A 17316-nucleotide genomic window follows, 5' to 3' on the forward strand; every position below is an offset into this window, starting at 1 on the left:
GCCATGATTTCAACCGACACCGTGCGTCGAATTTAGGCGATGCCAAAATCGTTCTCTATGTTGGCATAGATGTGCGGTCATCGTCCTATTACACAATTGCAACAGTGCGGTGTGCGGGTGTATACATCTGGATAGAGGGCGCCTACATCTCCAGAATCTAATGTTGCTTCGAGGCCGAACCAATCAGCAATCGAGGTTGTGCTCTACGATAGGTCTTATCTTGGCACAACGCAGGTTTCCGGTGAAAATTCTATGCTATTTGAGCGTAGCCGAACTCGCCAAATACTCCAGAAAAAGCAAAATGTCGTTCAATTCCAGTTGCTGTGGCATCAAACTCCCACTGATACGAAGACTGTCGAAGCTCGGGGGGCTATCCCTGAGGGCTATGAGCCCACGCCGACTGATGACTGGTTGCGATGTTCAAAACTAACACGCAGTGTCCGATGAGGCTACATATAAATCATGGCTCTATATGGCACTGACCCAGCTTGAAGAGCCTTCAAAGCTGGGCTTTGAGCGCAGATCTCTCGTCCTCCCCATCAAACCGCATTACAAACATTTCATCAGGGTTGTTCGGCCGTCCAAGCCGCACCGTCGCCTCTCTATGGGCATGGTCGTAGATGATATTGAACAGAGTTGCGCCTCTGCTCTTGCCTTCCTCGTAAGCGCGGCAGATGCTAAAGGGATAATTGTCTTCGTCCTCCCAGAGCTTTGCAAATGCCTGTTTGGTACCGTCGAACCCGTCAAGGAGGTGCTCCATACGCTGGTGACGATTCCACGAGTCCGGTAAGGGATCGAGCTCTTTCGCATTTTCGCCGTGGTGAAGCAAGCAGTGGTTGGTATGCACCATCCTACCATTCACGTCGAGCACCTGCTTTCGGATGCTGGTTGGGGAGAATTCCAGACCGAATGCTTCGTGCCCATTGCCCACCATGATAAAAGCGCTGGCAGCCATTCCGCCTTGCTCAATGATCCGGTCATAGGCCTGGGAAGGAGAAGTGCTTTCGAGCGCTATGCGGAGGGCAATATGCGAAGGAACTCCCGTGGGTCGAAGACCCTGAAGGTGAAGGGCGTTGTAGTTGACGGCAACCCCTGCACTGTTAAATCCAACCTTGCCGATGATTCCAGCCTCAGTTACGAATTTGATCGTGGGAAATCCAGCCTGACGAATCGTCAACCGGATCAGGTTCTCTTTGGTGGCGGAAAAGAACTTGAACAACCAAATTAGTCGGCGCAAATTCGAGGGAATAGGACGAGAAGGTGAAATTTTTTAACGTACATCCCAGTTTTGGCCCTGGAGGGATCCATTTGGAAGTTGGCAATAGGCAGTGGTGCAGCCATCACGGGCTGCCTTGAGGCCGTATGCAAATTCCGTGCGGGTATTGAGCATGACAATCTCGGAGACATCACGTTCAGCGCCCTTTGCAATACCTGGTTTTCCGCGGGAGTTGTCAAGTCAGCATTGGTGCAGAAAATGTAGGGAAGGAAGACCGAAGTGGCACTAACCGCGAATTTCCTCGTAGTATCTGGGCCATCTTTCCTCGATCACGCGCCCTAGTTCCGTGAGCACCTGTTTAAGCTCTTCGTCCGTCTTCTTCGTTTTCCCTCGAATCAGATCGACGGCGAAGGCAATACTTCTGGCTATTACGACTTTGGCAGTAGAGCCATGTTGGTAGCCGATCTAGATAAGGTCAGAAGTCGGATGATTTAGAAGGAAAGACTTGGTATCCAATGCAGCACTTACTTCAAAGGGAGTGCCTTGACAGATGACGTGAAGCATTTCTGATGCGGGTCGAAGATAGGTAAACAATTGAAATTGATGGACAGGGATGGGAAACGTGTCCTGGGGATTATCATGCAGGCGAAGCTGCACGCTGAGATTTATATCGGCCGTAGCCACCAATCGGGGACCATAGTGTGGCACTGCCAGGACATCAACTGGGGTATTCGGACTATCCCTGCTGCATCCGTCTAAATCTGCCGGGAAGCTCGATCGAGCATGCAGGCCAAGTTTCGTCGAGAATGGTGAAGCGCACTATTGTCTGACCTCTCGCGAGAAGAGGATTCACCACGGAGGCGATAACAGCCAGCCTGAACATGCCAAGACAGGAGTAGAAATAGCACAATTCTGTAGAGCTTGTTGCCAAGATGCTAAACATTGCAAAGCGTGGACAATAGACTTATGATCGAGCCAATATCATCGTCTAGACTAGATAACTAAAAACAAGGTGGGCCTACCTCTCTAGTTTGCTTGGGTTGTGCCCACTTCCAAGATTAGACCTGGCAGTGACCCGTGGGTGCACGACCCTCGGACCGCCCCGCCACACCGCCCCAGTGGCGCGGCGGTTCGACGGTCCAACCTTGCGACCCTACTAAGTGTAGTACACCTGGAGATTGGACGGAGGGTCACCCGCCGGTGATCCTGAGGGTCGTCAAAGAGAAGTAAATTTTGTGTATAAATAGCTTTTATGTAAATAATTGTGTATATTTCACAACACAAGTATATTTATATATCCTAATTAGGGTTAGCACTATGAATTTATGTATCCGAGCGTCACTGCGGGTCGTGGAGGGTCCAAGATCGTGGACGGGTCACTGCCAGGTCTGTTCCTATTGGGTCTACCGGCTTGGCTGCAGCCCCAGTCCAATGCCCCACGTGCTTCGCGGGTAGTTGCTCAGGGCACTATCTTCACTACATACTCTGTCCACTCTCTTACCAACTCGGAGGGAACATTCGATCCCTCAAATTTCAACCCGTACTCTAATGAGTTTGTTGTACGCAGTATGTATAACGTCCATGGTGTGCAGCAATTAGCGTGGTGGGCATACTGTATAAATTACGTAACTTTGGGTTAAACTAGGGGCGTAGGCTAATGCAGGGCCTGCATTACCCCCTGCATTACCACCAGAGTTGGGAAGACAGTGTGACTGGCGCCATCTCGTCTGTTCCGTCCCGCATTATGCAGCCAAGCAGAGCTCGTGCCGAATGCGCTTGGTCTTTCCACTCGTTTGCCCGTGCCCAATGCCGCGCCTAGTTTCATACGAGCTGGCAAGAGTGGCGAGGAAGAGGGGCAAACACTCGTCTACTCCATATTGGTATTTCATTGAAGCAGATCCCTCCACTACCAAGTTCTAGACGATGTCCAAACTCTAGGGTGGTATGCGTACTAGAAGAGTTCTGCGGTCCTTCTGCTGGCTCGCACTAATTTAGTTCAATGCAGGTGGTTCCCAAAGCAGCTCGCTGGAACGCGGGGTCTCAGCACCCAGAGCTGAAGAAATTGATGTGACCCCACCATCTTTCTGCAACAATACGAACCATCTTATTATTTCAAAGAGGTTGACTTCTACCGGAGCAGGCCGGGCGGTTATGGGATCAATGGCATGGCCTACGTGATCACATAGGAGCGATGCACGTTAAACGTATTATCATGGATGGATAGAATAACAACCATTTGACGATTACGTATCTATCTACCCTTCAGCTATGATAATTAGACGAAGGTGGCGGCTCATCCCTCTTTTTTTTTCTCGACTCGGTTTAGCTTAGCCTCCGGGGATAGAAATCCCGGTCCTATCCATGGGCCCTTTTAGGTCTGGCCGTTCTTGTTAATCAAACTAACTAATCCGTTTTGCAGATAGTCGCCGTAGGAGATTGGTTGCCGTTCGGTCTTGCCGTCTTCTTTGCTAGGATCCCACGGCTGGACGGTATCGTCAAAGCCTAGATTGACGAAGAACGGGAGGGATTGGCGCTCCTCGTTTACCCACTTAACTCGGTGGATGGGAGCGGGATAGTAGTTGTTGGTGACGTGTGCCATGTAGCTACCGCAATTGATTAGGTAGGCGTTGTCGTCCGCCTCGATATCGAGGTAACCCTGAGGGGTCTCCACCTGCAGGTTCGCCACATCGGACTGATACAGGACGGTAATGAGGGACACATCCTCATGCCATTCGAAACTCAATTTGGTGCCGTCCTCCGCCGTCTTGATGGCGGCAGGTGGGTAGGGGTTCAGGTAGGGGTAACGAATTAGAACAACCGAGGAGAGCGCGTCTTCCTTCTTGAAGTGGCAGCTAAAGAAGTCCTCCTCCTTGCCCAGCGCCAGAGCATAGCCTCGCAGTAAGGCGGAGGAGAGTCCGAACACGTCCCAGTAGTATTGCTCGGCGAACTCGCGGAAGCCTGGATGCTTCTTCTCGTCCGGCCACACATTGACCTCATGGGTGGGAGTCTTGGCCTGGATGAGAGGGTGGTCCGGCTTGAAGTTGGGATTCAGGTAGCAGAAGGATTCGACAGCCTTTTTCTCCGGAATGGACAGGTAGTATCCGGCACGGATTTGGTCCTGGTGCTCCTTATTGTAGGCGCGAATGGCGAGGTCCCACTTCTCTTCTTCAGTGATAGAAAAGTGGAACTCCCTGGTCTTGTTCGAGAGTCGCTTCACATCGATACCGTGGTTGGTTGCGTAGAAGAAGCCGGTATCGCGCGAGGCAGCGTCAATCGCGCGGGCAACCTTCATCTTCTCCTCCAAGTTGTCGCCAAACAGGGGCGACACGTCGATCTTGGGGACATTAGCCTTCGGAGGGGAAGCCATAGCGTCTAGAAAAACAATGATAAAAACTTGAGGGCCGTGGACAGCGACGTATAGAGGGTTTGGCAAAGGGATAGCGGAAGTCCTCCTGTAGATGACAATGAATCAAGGGTATCGACGCAATTGTAATGACCTGAGCTCTATTCCTGTGTGTCTGAACGAGGGCAGGGTGTTTACGCTGAGGCGACCTTATACTCTTGCAGAGCCTAGATGCTTACCGGATGGTGCCGCCGGAGCTAACGTAAAATTCGTAACCGTGTCTCGAAGTCGGAGGGTCTTTGGTGGTCTGAGATTTTAGTCGATCCGCACCAGAGCAGGCCAATCGTTGATCCTCGGGCGAGGCAATACAACATACTCCCCCGCTCCAAGGGCTAGTAAGTGCCTATCATTACCATAACAGAATACGAGGCCCACAGGTATCCAAGTAACACCATCGAGTCAATTGGGACCACATCCTCTCTCGTCGCAGCGTGCTGAAGCTTTAGCTACCACAAGCCGATGGTATCGGGTTAGAGTGCAACGTGGGTCTTGTTCTTCTCGGTTTTTGACACCAGAATCGGCCGTAGTTCGGCCACTGCCAAGTCGTTGGGCCGCTTGGCTGCTGTGGTCGGATTCCCTGATGCAACATGCAGATACATGGACTTGGGATCGGATCTGCCGTGGACCGTGCTAGACGAAAGTCTCCATCTATCTCCATCTTGTCAATGGGCAGTGTCTCAGTCGCCCAGATTCTCGATGGAGATGGACTAGGTCAGCATATATACCCTTGCAATTGCATACCAATGCAGTCGGCCCACTATAAAGGAATTCCCCTCAAGCTTGTCTGTGATTGCGTCTTTTTTAACATTTATTGTTGCATTTGATCCCTTAAAATTATTGGTTATTCACAGACATGACTCAACTGAAGCCATTGAACGGAACCACGCCGATAGGCTTCTCGGCCACAACATCCCCGAACACCAGTGGGAGTTCGAGTGTGAAGAATGGTACCATTAAACCCAAAAATGGCGTCTTCAACCCCAGCAATGGGGACATCATAGACCCTCGCAGTGGGTATGGGGTCGGCGGCAGTATCCGCGTCCGTTTCCGCGGAGGAATTGAACGGTGGAAGGAGTGTGTCAACCAGATCCCCGAACGCTGCGATCTGAGTGGTCTAGCAACCGACTCTACGCAATATCAGCTCGCATCTACTGGGTTCAGCCACGCAAGCGCTGCCTACCAGGCGCGCTTGATGACGGTCCCTGTTGACGTACATTCCGCGCTCCAAGAGCTATGCCTAGAACGCCGTGTCAACCTGGGATCTGTCATTAATTTCGCCGTGCATCAGATGCTGAAAGGGTTTGGAAATGGCACACACACCATCACCGCCTCTCTGCACTGCGAACAGAACCCGCAGAATTCTTCTCCATCCTGGGTGGTCTCCCCCACAATCGTCACCCATGAGAACAGAGACGGATGGTCCGTCGCGCAGGCGGTTGAGAGTATCGAAGCGGGGCGCGGCTCGGAGAAGGAGTTAGTAACTACGATTGACTCCGGGTCAAGTCTCGTGAAAATGGGGTTATTTGACTTACTCGTCAGCTTTGTCGATGCAGATGATGCTCATATTCCCTGTTTTGACTTTCCCCTAACAGTGATAGTGCACGAGTGTGATGCCAGCCTCTCGCTGACTCTTCGGTTCTCCGACTGTCTCTTCAGCGAGGAGACGATATGCAATTTTACCGATGCCCTAAACATCTTGCTCGCCGAAGCAGTGATAGGAAGAGTTACTCCGGTTGCCGATATCGAACTGCTGTCCACGGAGCAGAAGCAGCAGCTCGAAGTGTGGAACAACACGGATGGCCAGTACCCTTCATCAAAGCGACTGCACCATCTCATCGAAGAGGTGGTTGAACGCCACGAAGACAAAATTGCCGTTGTCTGTGAGGAGCGAAAGCTCACTTACGGCGAGCTCAATGCCCAAGGCAACCGCCTCGCACGCTATCTCTGTTCCCTTGGAATCTTGCCCGAACAGCTAGTTGCGCTTTTTCTCGACAAGAGCGAGAAGCTCATTGTTACCATCCTCGGCGTATGGAAGTCCGGCGCCGCCTACGTGCCCATCGACCCGACTTATCCGGATGAGCGAGTCCGCTTCGTGCTGGATGACACCAAAGCACAAGCTATAATCACCAATAATCGACACGTGGAGAGGCTCCAGCGAGAGGTCATCGGCGATAGAAAACTCCGCATTATCCCCCTAGAGCCTTTGTTGGCCTTCCTTGCTCAGGATTCCTCAAGATTTCCCGCGCATAACTTGGAAGACCTACCACTCACGAGCCAGCAGCTCGCCTACGTGACATACACCTCTGGGACCACTGGTTTTCCAAAGGGCATATTGAAACAACACACCAATGTGGTGAACAGTATCACCGACCTTTCTGCAAGGTACGGGGTGGCCGGGAAGCACCACGAAGCCATTTTGCTCTTCTCGGCTTGCGTGTTCGAGCCGTTTGTTCGACAGACGCTCATGGCACTTGCAAATGGTCATCTCCTCGCAGTTATCAATGACGTGGAAAAATATGATGCAGACACGCTTCTCCCGTTCATACGCAGACACAGAATAACTTATCTCAATGGCACTGCCTCTGTTCTGCAAGAGTACGACTTTTCCGACTGCCCATCACTGAATCGGATGATCCTGGTGGGTGAGAATCTGACAGAAGCCCGGTATCTGGCGCTGCGTCAGAGGTTCAAGAATCGCATCCTCAACGAGTATGGCTTTACTGAGTCGGCCTTTGTAACGGCCCTCAAGATTTTCGAACCGGACTCGACCCGTAAGGATACGAGTCTGGGGAGTCCGGTGCGTAATGTGAAGTGCTACATTCTCAATCCGGCCCTCAAGCGTGTCCCGATTGGAGCTACAGGAGAGCTACATATCGGAGGTTTAGGTATTTCCAAGGGATACCTCAACCGTCCTGAACTGACGCCGCACCGCTTCATTCCTAACCCCTTCCAAACGGATCGCGAGAAGCAGCTCGGAATCAACAGCTTGATGTACAAGACCGGTGACTTGGCCCGCTGGCTTCCGAACGGCGAGGTTGCGTATCTTGGACGCGCGGATTTCCAGATCAAACTGCGAGGCATTCGAATAGAACCTGGTGAAATAGAGGCGACGCTGGCTATGTATCCTGGGGTCCGAACCAGTTTGGTGGTGTCCAAAAAGCTGCGCAACGGTCCGGAGGAAACTACCAACGAGCACCTCGTGGGTTATTATGTTTGCCACAGCGTCTCAGTGTCCGAGGCAGATCTGTTATCCTTTTTAGAGAAGAAACTGCCACGATACATGATTCCGACGCGGTTAGTACAGCTGTCGCAGATCCCAGTGAATGTGAACGGGAAGGCGGACCTGCGCGCCTTGCCAGCCGTCGATATCTCCAATTCCACAGAGATCCATTCCGACCTTCGAGGCGATATGGAAATAGCCCTTGGGGAAATCTGGGCCGACGTGCTGGGCGCTCGCCAGAGATCGGTCTCTCGCAATGACAACTTCTTCCGCCTCGGAGGGCACAGCATCACCTGTATTCAACTGATCGCACGCATCCGACAACAACTGTCGGTCAGTATCTCCGTCGAAGATGTCTTCGCAACAAGGACACTTGAGCGCATGGCGGACCTTCTACGGAACCAACAGCAGGAGAAATCCAAGGAAAGCCATGAGGCGCCGGCAGAGCTACTTGAGGAGAAACCAGCCACGGACAATGTCTACCTAGCAAACAGTCTTCAGCAGGGCTTCGTCTACCATTACCTCAAGAGCATGGAGCAATCCGACGCCTATGTAATGCAGTCCGTCATACAATACAACACCGCATTGTGTCCAGATCTGTTTCAGAGAGCCTGGAAGCATGCACAGCAGTCCTTTCCGGCACTGCGGCTGCGGTTCTCATGGGAGAAGGAGGTTTTCCAACTGATAGATCAGGATCCCCCATTGGACTGGCGTTTCCTCTGCTTCATCGACGTTCCCGTAGGTGCTGTCGAGGACCGGAAGTTGGATGACTTGCGGCGTCAAGACCTTACGGAGAGATTCAAGCTGGATGCGGGCAGACTGTTCCGCGTCTATGTGATTAAACACAGCGACAATCGCTTCACATGCCTTTTCAGCTGCCACCATGCAATCCTAGATGGTTGGAGTCTCCCACTTTTGTTCGAAAGCGTTCACGAGACCTACCTGCAACTGGTGCATGGGAGCAATCTCACCCCGTCCGTGAATGACCCTTACACCCGCACCCAGCAGTATCTCCACGCTCACCGTGAGGATCACCTCGACTTTTGGGCTAGGGTGGTTCAGCAGATCGACGAACGGTGTGATATGAACGCCTTGTTGAATGAACGCAGTCGTTACAAAGTCCAGCTGGCAGACTACGACCAAGTGCAGGAGCAGCGACAGCTGACGATTGCCCTCTCTGGAAACGCATGGCTAGCGGATCTTCGTCAGATCTGCTCCGGCCAGGGCATTACCTTACATTCTATCCTCCAATTTGTTTGGCACGCCGTGCTACACGCTTATGGTGGTGGCACCCACACCATCACCGGCACGACAATATCTGGAAGGAACCTGCCCATCGTGGGAATTGAACGGGCCGTTGGTCCTTATATCAACACGCTACCGCTGGTACTCGATCATTCGACGTTCAAGGACAAGACCATCATGGAGGCTATCGAGGATGTGCAGGCCAAGGTAAACGCCATGAACAGCCGGGGAAATGTGGAACTGGGCCGTTTGCACAAAACTGACTTAAAGCACGGATTATTCGATTCTTTATTCGTGCTTGAAAACTACCCGAATTTGGACAAATCCCGAACCCTACAGCACCAGGCTGAACTGAGATATTCGATCGAAGGCGGCACTGAAAAGCTGAATTATCCGCTGGCTGTCATCGCGCGCGAAGTCGAGGCGACTGGTGGATTCACCGTGTCCATCTGCTACGCCAGTGAGCTATTTGAGGAGGTCATGATCTCCGAGCTTCTTCATATGGTCCAGGACACTCTGATGCAGGTTGCCCGAGGTTTGAATGAACCTGTCGGTAGCCTGGAGTATCTCTCATCTATCCAATTGGACCAACTCGCCGCGTGGAATGCCACGGAAGCAGACTTTCCCGATACCACACTTCATGAGATGTTCGAAATTGAAGCGAGCCAGAAGCCGGACAAGACAGCCGTGGTCTATGAAGAGACGTCCTTGACTTACCGCGAGTTGAATGAGCGGGCGAACCGTATGGCACATCAATTAAGGTCCGACGTCAGCCCCAATCCCAACGAGATATTTGCGCTTGTGATGGACAAGAGCGAGCATATGATGGTCAGCATTCTGGCCGTATGGAAGAGTGGCGGCGCCTATGTCCCCATCGACCCTGGGTACCCTGACGACCGCATTCAATACATCCTAGAGGATACACAAGCTCTAGCTGTCATCGCGGACTCCTGCTATCTGCCTCGCATCAAGCGAATCGCCGCCTGCGGCACGCCTCTTTATCCCTCCGGTTTGTCTGCCAACCCGGATTCCAAGTGGAGCATATCGAACCCTTCGCCGTTGAGTCGGAGCACGGACTTGGCTTATATCATTTATACATCTGGAACGACCGGCCGGCCTAAGGGGGTCGAGGTAGAGCACCATGGAGTGGTCAACCTGCAGGTGTCGCTATCCAAAATCTTCGGCCTACGGGATACTGACGACGAGGTAATCCTCTCCTTTTCCAACTATGTGTTCGACCATTTCGTGGAGCAGATGACCGACGCCATTCTCAATGGCCAGACACTACTGGTCCTCAATGATGAAATGCGCGGGGACAAAGAGCGTCTCTATAGATACATTGAGAAGAACCGAGTGACTTACCTGTCTGGCACCCCATCCGTGGTCTCCATGTACGAATTCAGCAGGTTCAAGGACCATCTACGCCGTGTGGACTGCGTCGGGGAGGCGTTCAGCGAACCGGTCTTCGACAAGATCCGTGAAACGTTCCATGGTCTTGTCATCAACGGCTACGGCCCAACTGAAGTTTCCATCACCACCCACAAGCGGCTCTACCCATTCCCAGAGCGACGGATGGACAAAAGTATCGGCCGACAGGTCCACAATAGCACGAGCTATGTGCTGAACGAGGACATGAAGCGTACTCCCATAGGGGCTGTTGGCGAGCTCTACCTGGGTGGTGAAGGAGTGGTACGAGGCTATCATAATCGCGCAGATGTGACCGCGGAGCGATTCATTCCTAATCCATTCCAGTCGGAAGAGGAGAAGCGAGAAGGTCGTAACTCCCGTTTGTACAAGACCGGTGACCTGGTACGCTGGATCCCTGGAAGCAGTGGGGAGGTCGAGTATTTGGGCCGTAATGACTTCCAGGTCAAGATTCGCGGACTGCGCATCGAACTAGGCGAGATTGAGGCCATCCTATCGTCATATCCCGGAATCAAACAGTCTGTGGTCATTGCCAAGGACTGCAGAGAAGGGGGTCAGAAATTCCTGGTTGGTTACTATGTCGCAGATGCAGCGCTGCCGTCCGCTGCCATTCGGCGCTTCATGCAGTCTCGACTGCCTGGCTACATGGTGCCCTCTCGTCTCATTCTCGTCAGCAAGTTCCCCGTCACTCCCAGTGGAAAATTGGACACCAAGGCTTTGCCTCCCGCTGAAGAAGAGAGCGAGATTGACGTGGTGCCGCCGCGTAGTGAAATCGAACGCTCCTTGTGTGACATCTGGGCGGAATTACTCGAGATGCACGCAGAGGAGATCGGAATTTACAGCGATTTCTTCAGCCTGGGAGGTGACAGTCTAAAGAGCACAAAGCTTTCCTTCATGATTCACGAGTCCTTTAACCGTGCCGTCTCGGTCAGCGCCCTTTTCTCTCACCGGACAATTGAAGCCCAGACGCACTTGATCCTAAACGATGCTACAGATGTGCACGAAATCAGCCCCATAGATTGCAATGACACGCAAATGATTCCCGTGTCCCATGCCCAGGAGCGACTCCTCTTCATCCACGAATTTGAGAGTCGCAGCAATGCATACAATATCAATACTACCTTTGAACTGCCTGGCTCGGTTGACGCCTCGGTTCTCGAAGAGGCGCTGCGTGGAACCCTTTCTCGACATGAGGCGTTGAGAACTTTACTAGTCAAGGATCAAGCAACCGGTGTCTATCTCCAGAAGGTGCTGAGTCCCAATGAAGCCCAGGGTATGTTCTCTGTCACGGTGGGCATGGCGAGGCAGGTGGAGCGCGTGGACCAAGAGATAGCCAGTCTATCCCAGCGTGTCTTTGGCCTCGATGATGGACTGCCTTGGGAGGCCCGCATGCTTAAACTCGAATCTGGGAGCCTGTATCTCATTCTGGCGTTCCACCATACCAGCTTCGATGCATGGTCTTTGAATATCTTCCAGCAAGAACTTCGCGCCTTGTACGCAGCGCTCCACAAAACCAAGAGTGCAGCGAACCTTACAGCCCTCAAAGCGCAGTACAAGGAATATGCGCTTTACCATCGCCAGCAACTGTCTAGCGATCGCGTGCGCAGACTGTCCGACTTTTGGCTGGGGAAACTGATTGGCTTGGAGCCATTGCAGCTGATCACGGACCGCCCACGTCCTGTGCAATTCAAGTATGATGGTGACAACCTCAGTATGGAACTCAGCAATAGGGAGACGGAGAACCTGAGGGAGGTGGCTAAACGCTGCAAGTCGAGTCTGTACGTCGTGTTGCTTTCCGTTTATTGCGTGATGCTAGCCTCGTACACGAACCAGTCCGATATTTCCGTCGGTATCCCAGTCAGCCACCGAACACATCCCCAGTTCCAATCGGTTATTGGATTCTTCGTCAACCTCATGGTGCTTAGGGTAGATGTTTCTGAGACAGGTATTTGCGGGCTCATCAGAAGGGTAATGAAAGAGCTCGTGGACGCCCAGCTGCACCAAGACATGCCGTTCCAGGAGGTGACGAAACTGCTGCAGGTGTATAATGACCCCAGCCGACATCCGCTGGTGCAGAACGTGTTCAACTTTGAATCCCGTGCGAATGGAGACCACGATGCCATGTCGCAGGATGAGGGGTGGCTTTCATTCAATGAATATCGGCCGGTTCGGCCCATGGATTCCGTTGCAAAGTTCGATCTAAATGCAACGATCACTGAATTGGAGTCGGGATTGAGAGTCAACTTCAACTACGCGACCAGCCTATTCAACAAAAGCACGATTGAGGGCTTTTTGCATACCTATGAATATCTCCTGCACCAACTATCCGAACTGAGCGTAGAAGGGATCAAGGACGATACGCAGCTGTCGTTAGTTCACCCGACAGAGAATGGCGCTCTACACTTGCCATTGGCACAGTCCCCACTTGCAATGACTGCTGAGGAGAAGAAAGTGGTGTCGTTGAACCGGGCCTTTGAGCGCGAAGCTTCCCTTGCCGCAGAGAAGATTGCTGTCGTGCAGGGAGATAGAGCGCTTGCTTATGCTGATCTTAACAAGAAGGCTAACCAGCTGGCACGATACATACAGTCTGTCTCCTGTATTGGGGCCGACGACCGAGTAGCTTTGATGCTGGACAAGAGCATCGAGACGATTATTTGCATTCTCGCAATTTGGAAGGCCGGTGCAGCATATGTGCCCTTGGATCCAACTTACCCACCGGGACGCGTCCAGCTGATCCTAGAGGAGATTAAGGCGAAGGCTGTTCTTGTGCACTCCAGTCATGCCTCGAAGTGTGAACACCATGGCGCAAAAGTGATTGCAGTCGACTCGCCCACCATCGAGATGGCGATCAGCCAACAGTCAGCTGCTGATTTGCCGACAATTGCTAGCCTCAACAGTCTAGCCTATATAATCTTCACTTCCGGCACTTCCGGCAAGCCAAAGGGAGTCCTAGTCGAGCAAAGGGCAGTTCTTCTTCTACGCGATGCCCTCCGGGAGCGGTATTTCGGTCGAGACTGTACCAAGCATCATGGCGTGCTGTTCCTTTCCAACTACGTCTTCGACTTTTCCGTCGAACAACTTGTGTTGTCGGTGCTCAGCGGACACAAGTTGATCGTTCCCCCAGCGGATTTCGTCGCAGATGATGAGTTCTACAAAATTGCCAACACTCACGGTCTCTCCTATCTCAGTGGAACACCATCCTTATTACAGCAGATCGATCTGGCACGACTGGACCATCAACAGGTTGTGACCGCTGCAGGTGAAGAGCTTCACGCCGCGCAGTACGAAAAGATGCGCCGCCGATTCAACGGTCCCATATACAATGCCTATGGCGTCACCGAGACCACGGTGTACAACATTATCACGGAATTCACAACGAATTCGACGTTTGAGAATGCTCTTCGGGAAGTGCTCCCCGGTACGCGAGCGTATGTACTAAACGCGGCACTTCAGCCCGTCCCCTTCGATGCTGTCGGAGAGCTATATCTGGCCGGCGACTGCGTTACGCGTGGTTATCTCAACCAACCTCTTCTGACGGATCAGCGATTCATTTCCAACCCTTTCCGCAGCGAGGAGGATGTTGCCACGGGGCGCTTCGCGCGGCTCTACAAGACCGGCGACCTAGTTCGATTCCGGTTCAACCATCAGCAGCAGCCGCAGCTAGAATACCTAGGAAGAGGTGATCTGCAGATCAAGATGAGAGGATACCGGATCGAGATTTCCGAAGTTCAGAACGTGCTCGCTTCAACTCCCGGCGTCCGGGAGTGTGCAGTCGTTGCCAAGTATGAGAACAACGAAACCTATTCCCGGGTCGCTCACTCCCTGGTCGGCTACTATACCACCGACAATGAAACGGTATCGGAAGCCGACATTCTCACTTTCCTGAAAGCAAGGCTTCCAACGTACATGATCCCAAGCCACCTCTGCCGTCTGGAGGGCGCACTGCCTGTGACGATTAACGGAAAGCTCGACGTCCAGAAATTGCCGGAGGTTATCAACGAGTCCGCGCAGTCCTCGTACAGCCCGCCAAAGAACATAATCGAGGCCAAGATGTGCAGACTGTGGGAATCTGTCTTGGGAATGGAGCGATGCGGTATCGATGACGACTTATTCAAACTGGGCGGTGACAGCATCACGTCTTTGCACCTCGCAGCCCAAATTCACAACGAGGTGGGTTGCAAGATCACCGTTCGGGATATCTTTGAGCATCGTACCGTCCGAGCCCTCCATGATCACGTCTTCATGAAGGACTCAGATCGGAAGAATGTGCCCCAGTTCCGAACCGAACAAGGGCCGGTCGTCGGCGAGGCACCCCTACTGCCGATTCAGGACTGGTTTTTGTCAAAGGCTCTACAGCATCCGAGCTATTGGAATCACACTTTCTACGTCCGAACACCAGAGCTCGATGTTGATTCGTTGAGCGCTGCTGTCAGGAACTTGCAACAGTATCACGATGCTTTCCGCATGCGACTCAAGCGCGATGGAATCAGATCCGTGCAGTCCTTTGCGGAGGACTTTTCTCCTGTCCAGCTTCGGGTGCTAAATGTGAATGATGTCGACGGGCCCACGGCCGTCAACCAGATATTGGACGAGTGGCAGTCTAGCTTCAACCTTGAGAACGGACCCATCGGTGCCATTGGCTACCTACATGGGTACGAAGACCGATCCGCGCGAATCTGGTTCTCCGTTCACCATCTCGCCATTGACACCGTCAGCTGGCAGATCCTTGTCCGGGACCTGCAGACGTTGTACCGAAATGGAAGTCTGGGAAGCAAGGGCAGCAGTTTCCGGCAGTGGGCTGAAGCTATCCAAAATTACCAGGCGTCAGGGTCTGAGAGGGACCACTGGAATAAGCTCATCATGGAAACGGCTTCCAGCATATCCGCATTGCCTACGTCGAACCGTTCGCGCGTTCGCCTGAGCAGAAGTTTGAGCGTGGAGAAGACAGCCTCGCTGATCCAAGGGGGGATCGATCGACAGGATGTCTCCGTATACGACTCCATCCTGGCTGCAGTCGGATTGGCGCTCCAACATATCGCTCCAACCGGCCCAAGCATGGTTACGATCGAGGGACATGGTCGTGAAGAAGAAGTGGACCAGACACTGGATGTCAGCCGCACCATGGGTTGGTTCACTAGCATGTATCCGTTTAAGATTCCCCGTCTCAGCACCGAGAACCTTATTCAAGGAGTGGCCGCTGTAAACGAACGGTTCAGACAGGTGCCTGCCCGTGGCGTCGGGTATGGAGCCTTGTACGGCTATACTCAACACCCGCTGCCCCAGGTGACCGTCAACTACCTGGGCCAGCTCGCTTGCAAGCAATCAAAGCCAGACGAATGGGTCCTCGCTGTTGGCGACAACGAATTTGAATACGGACTCATGACTAGCCCAGAGGACAAAGACCGGAGCTCTTCTGCCATCGACGTCACGGCCGTGTGTATCGACGGAACTATGACCATCAATGTGGACAGTGCTTGGAGCCTTGAGGAGAGCGAGCAATTCATCTCGAGAATCGAGGAAGGACTGAACAAGATCATTGACAGCAGGAGAAGCGAAAAGCCGTCGCCATTCCCGGCTGTTCCTCAACCGGCCAAGACATACACCCCATATTTCGAGTATCTGGAGCCTCCACGACAGGGTCCGACGTTGTTCTTGCTACCGCCGGGAGAAGGAGGTGCCGAGAGTTACTTCAACAACCTCGTCAAGCGGCTGCCTCAGACCAACATGGTGGTCTTCAACAACTACTACTTGCACAGCAAACGCCTGCGCACTTTCGAGGAGCTGGCGGAAATGTATGTCGACCAGGTACGAGGCATCCAACCACACGGACCGTATCACTTCATCGGATGGAGCTTCGGAGGAATTCTCGCAATGGAAATGTCGCGGCGGCTAGTAGGCTCGGACGAGAAGATTGGCTTCCTCGGTATCATCGACACCTACTTCAACGTGCGGGGAGCGACACGCACCATTGGCTTGGGAGACATTGAGATTCTGGACCCGATCCATCACATCTACAATCCCGATCCGGCGAATTTCCAACGCCTGCCCTCTGCAACGGATCGCATTGTGCTGTTCAAGGCCATGAGGCCCAACGACAAGTATGAATCCGAGAACCAGCGTCGCCTGTACGAGTACTATGACGGCACTCGACTCAACGATCTGGATAGCTTGTTACCAAGCGATTCCGACGTCCAGCTGGTCCCGCTTATGGAAGATACACACTTTTCCTGGGTTGGAAATCAGCAACAGGTTGAGCAGATGTGTGCGACTATCAAGGAACATCTCGTTCGCTATTGATCTGCCACTAGCAGCACAGTATGTCGGACGATGGAAGTGTTGGAGCAGGGATGATATGATATGATCCAACCAGGGGTGTCTTTGTGGGAGCAGCTAGCATCTGTCACTGCATTGATGCGAAAATCATTGGCGGGGGGGGGGGGGGGGGGGTTTTTCCTAACTTTCTGGGTGGGCTGGTGTTGGGTGGTGGGTTAGTGGGGGGTTTTCCGTAACTTCTGCGTTGGCGCGTATTGGGGCGCTAAATTTAGAGAGGAAAAGGCAACCATTTCGTGCCACATATAAAACTGGCGAGGCATCTAAACAGAATGATATCTGACAAAACTATTAAAGACACCACTGAAAAGACTCAATTGTTACACTGAAATCTGATTCGTTGATTCCCTAGATCCTGTCAGGCTGATGTAATATGCTGACGTAATGGGATTGCCAGATCGCCAGGGGTGCCGCTCCCTGAGGACCGGCCCCTTTGTGGTCCCGAGCAGTTGCTAGGGCCTAGTATATATACCACTA

The 17316-nt window shown here is 52.7% G+C and overlaps 3 protein-coding genes across 3 annotated transcripts; 1 reads left to right on the forward strand and 2 right to left on the reverse strand.

The window, feature by feature from the left end:
- Window positions 1-499: 499 nt before the first annotated feature.
- PGRI_034030 (Peptidase C45, acyl-coenzyme A:6-aminopenicillanic acid acyl-transferase) lies at window positions 500-1780 on the reverse strand (the record flags this gene model as incomplete). The annotated part of the gene is made up of 4 exons (XM_040791116.1): window positions 500-1210; window positions 1280-1431; window positions 1507-1681; window positions 1745-1780. The coding sequence occupies 4 exons, from the start codon at window positions 1778-1780 to the stop codon at window positions 500-502; spliced, it is 1074 nt and encodes a 357-aa protein (XP_040644172.1).
- A 1807-nt stretch (window positions 1781-3587) lies between these two features.
- Window positions 3588-4583, reverse strand: PGRI_034040 (Oxoglutarate/iron-dependent dioxygenase; the record flags this gene model as incomplete). The annotated part of the gene is made up of 1 exon (XM_040791117.1): window positions 3588-4583. One exon carries the CDS (start codon window positions 4581-4583, stop codon window positions 3588-3590), a length of 996 nt encoding a protein of 331 aa, XP_040644173.1.
- Window positions 4584-5472: 889 nt separating this feature from the next.
- Window positions 5473-16806, forward strand: PGRI_034050 (AMP-dependent synthetase/ligase; the record flags this gene model as incomplete). The annotated part of the gene is made up of 1 exon (XM_040791118.1): window positions 5473-16806. One exon carries the CDS (start codon window positions 5473-5475, stop codon window positions 16804-16806), a length of 11334 nt encoding a protein of 3777 aa, XP_040644174.1.
- Between the last annotated feature and the right edge of the window lie 510 nt (window positions 16807-17316).

Source organism: Penicillium griseofulvum (assembly GCF_001561935.1).
Source record: "Penicillium griseofulvum strain PG3 chromosome Unknown contig_85, whole genome shotgun sequence".
Classification (NCBI taxonomy): Eukaryota; Fungi; Ascomycota; class Eurotiomycetes; order Eurotiales; family Aspergillaceae; genus Penicillium; species Penicillium griseofulvum.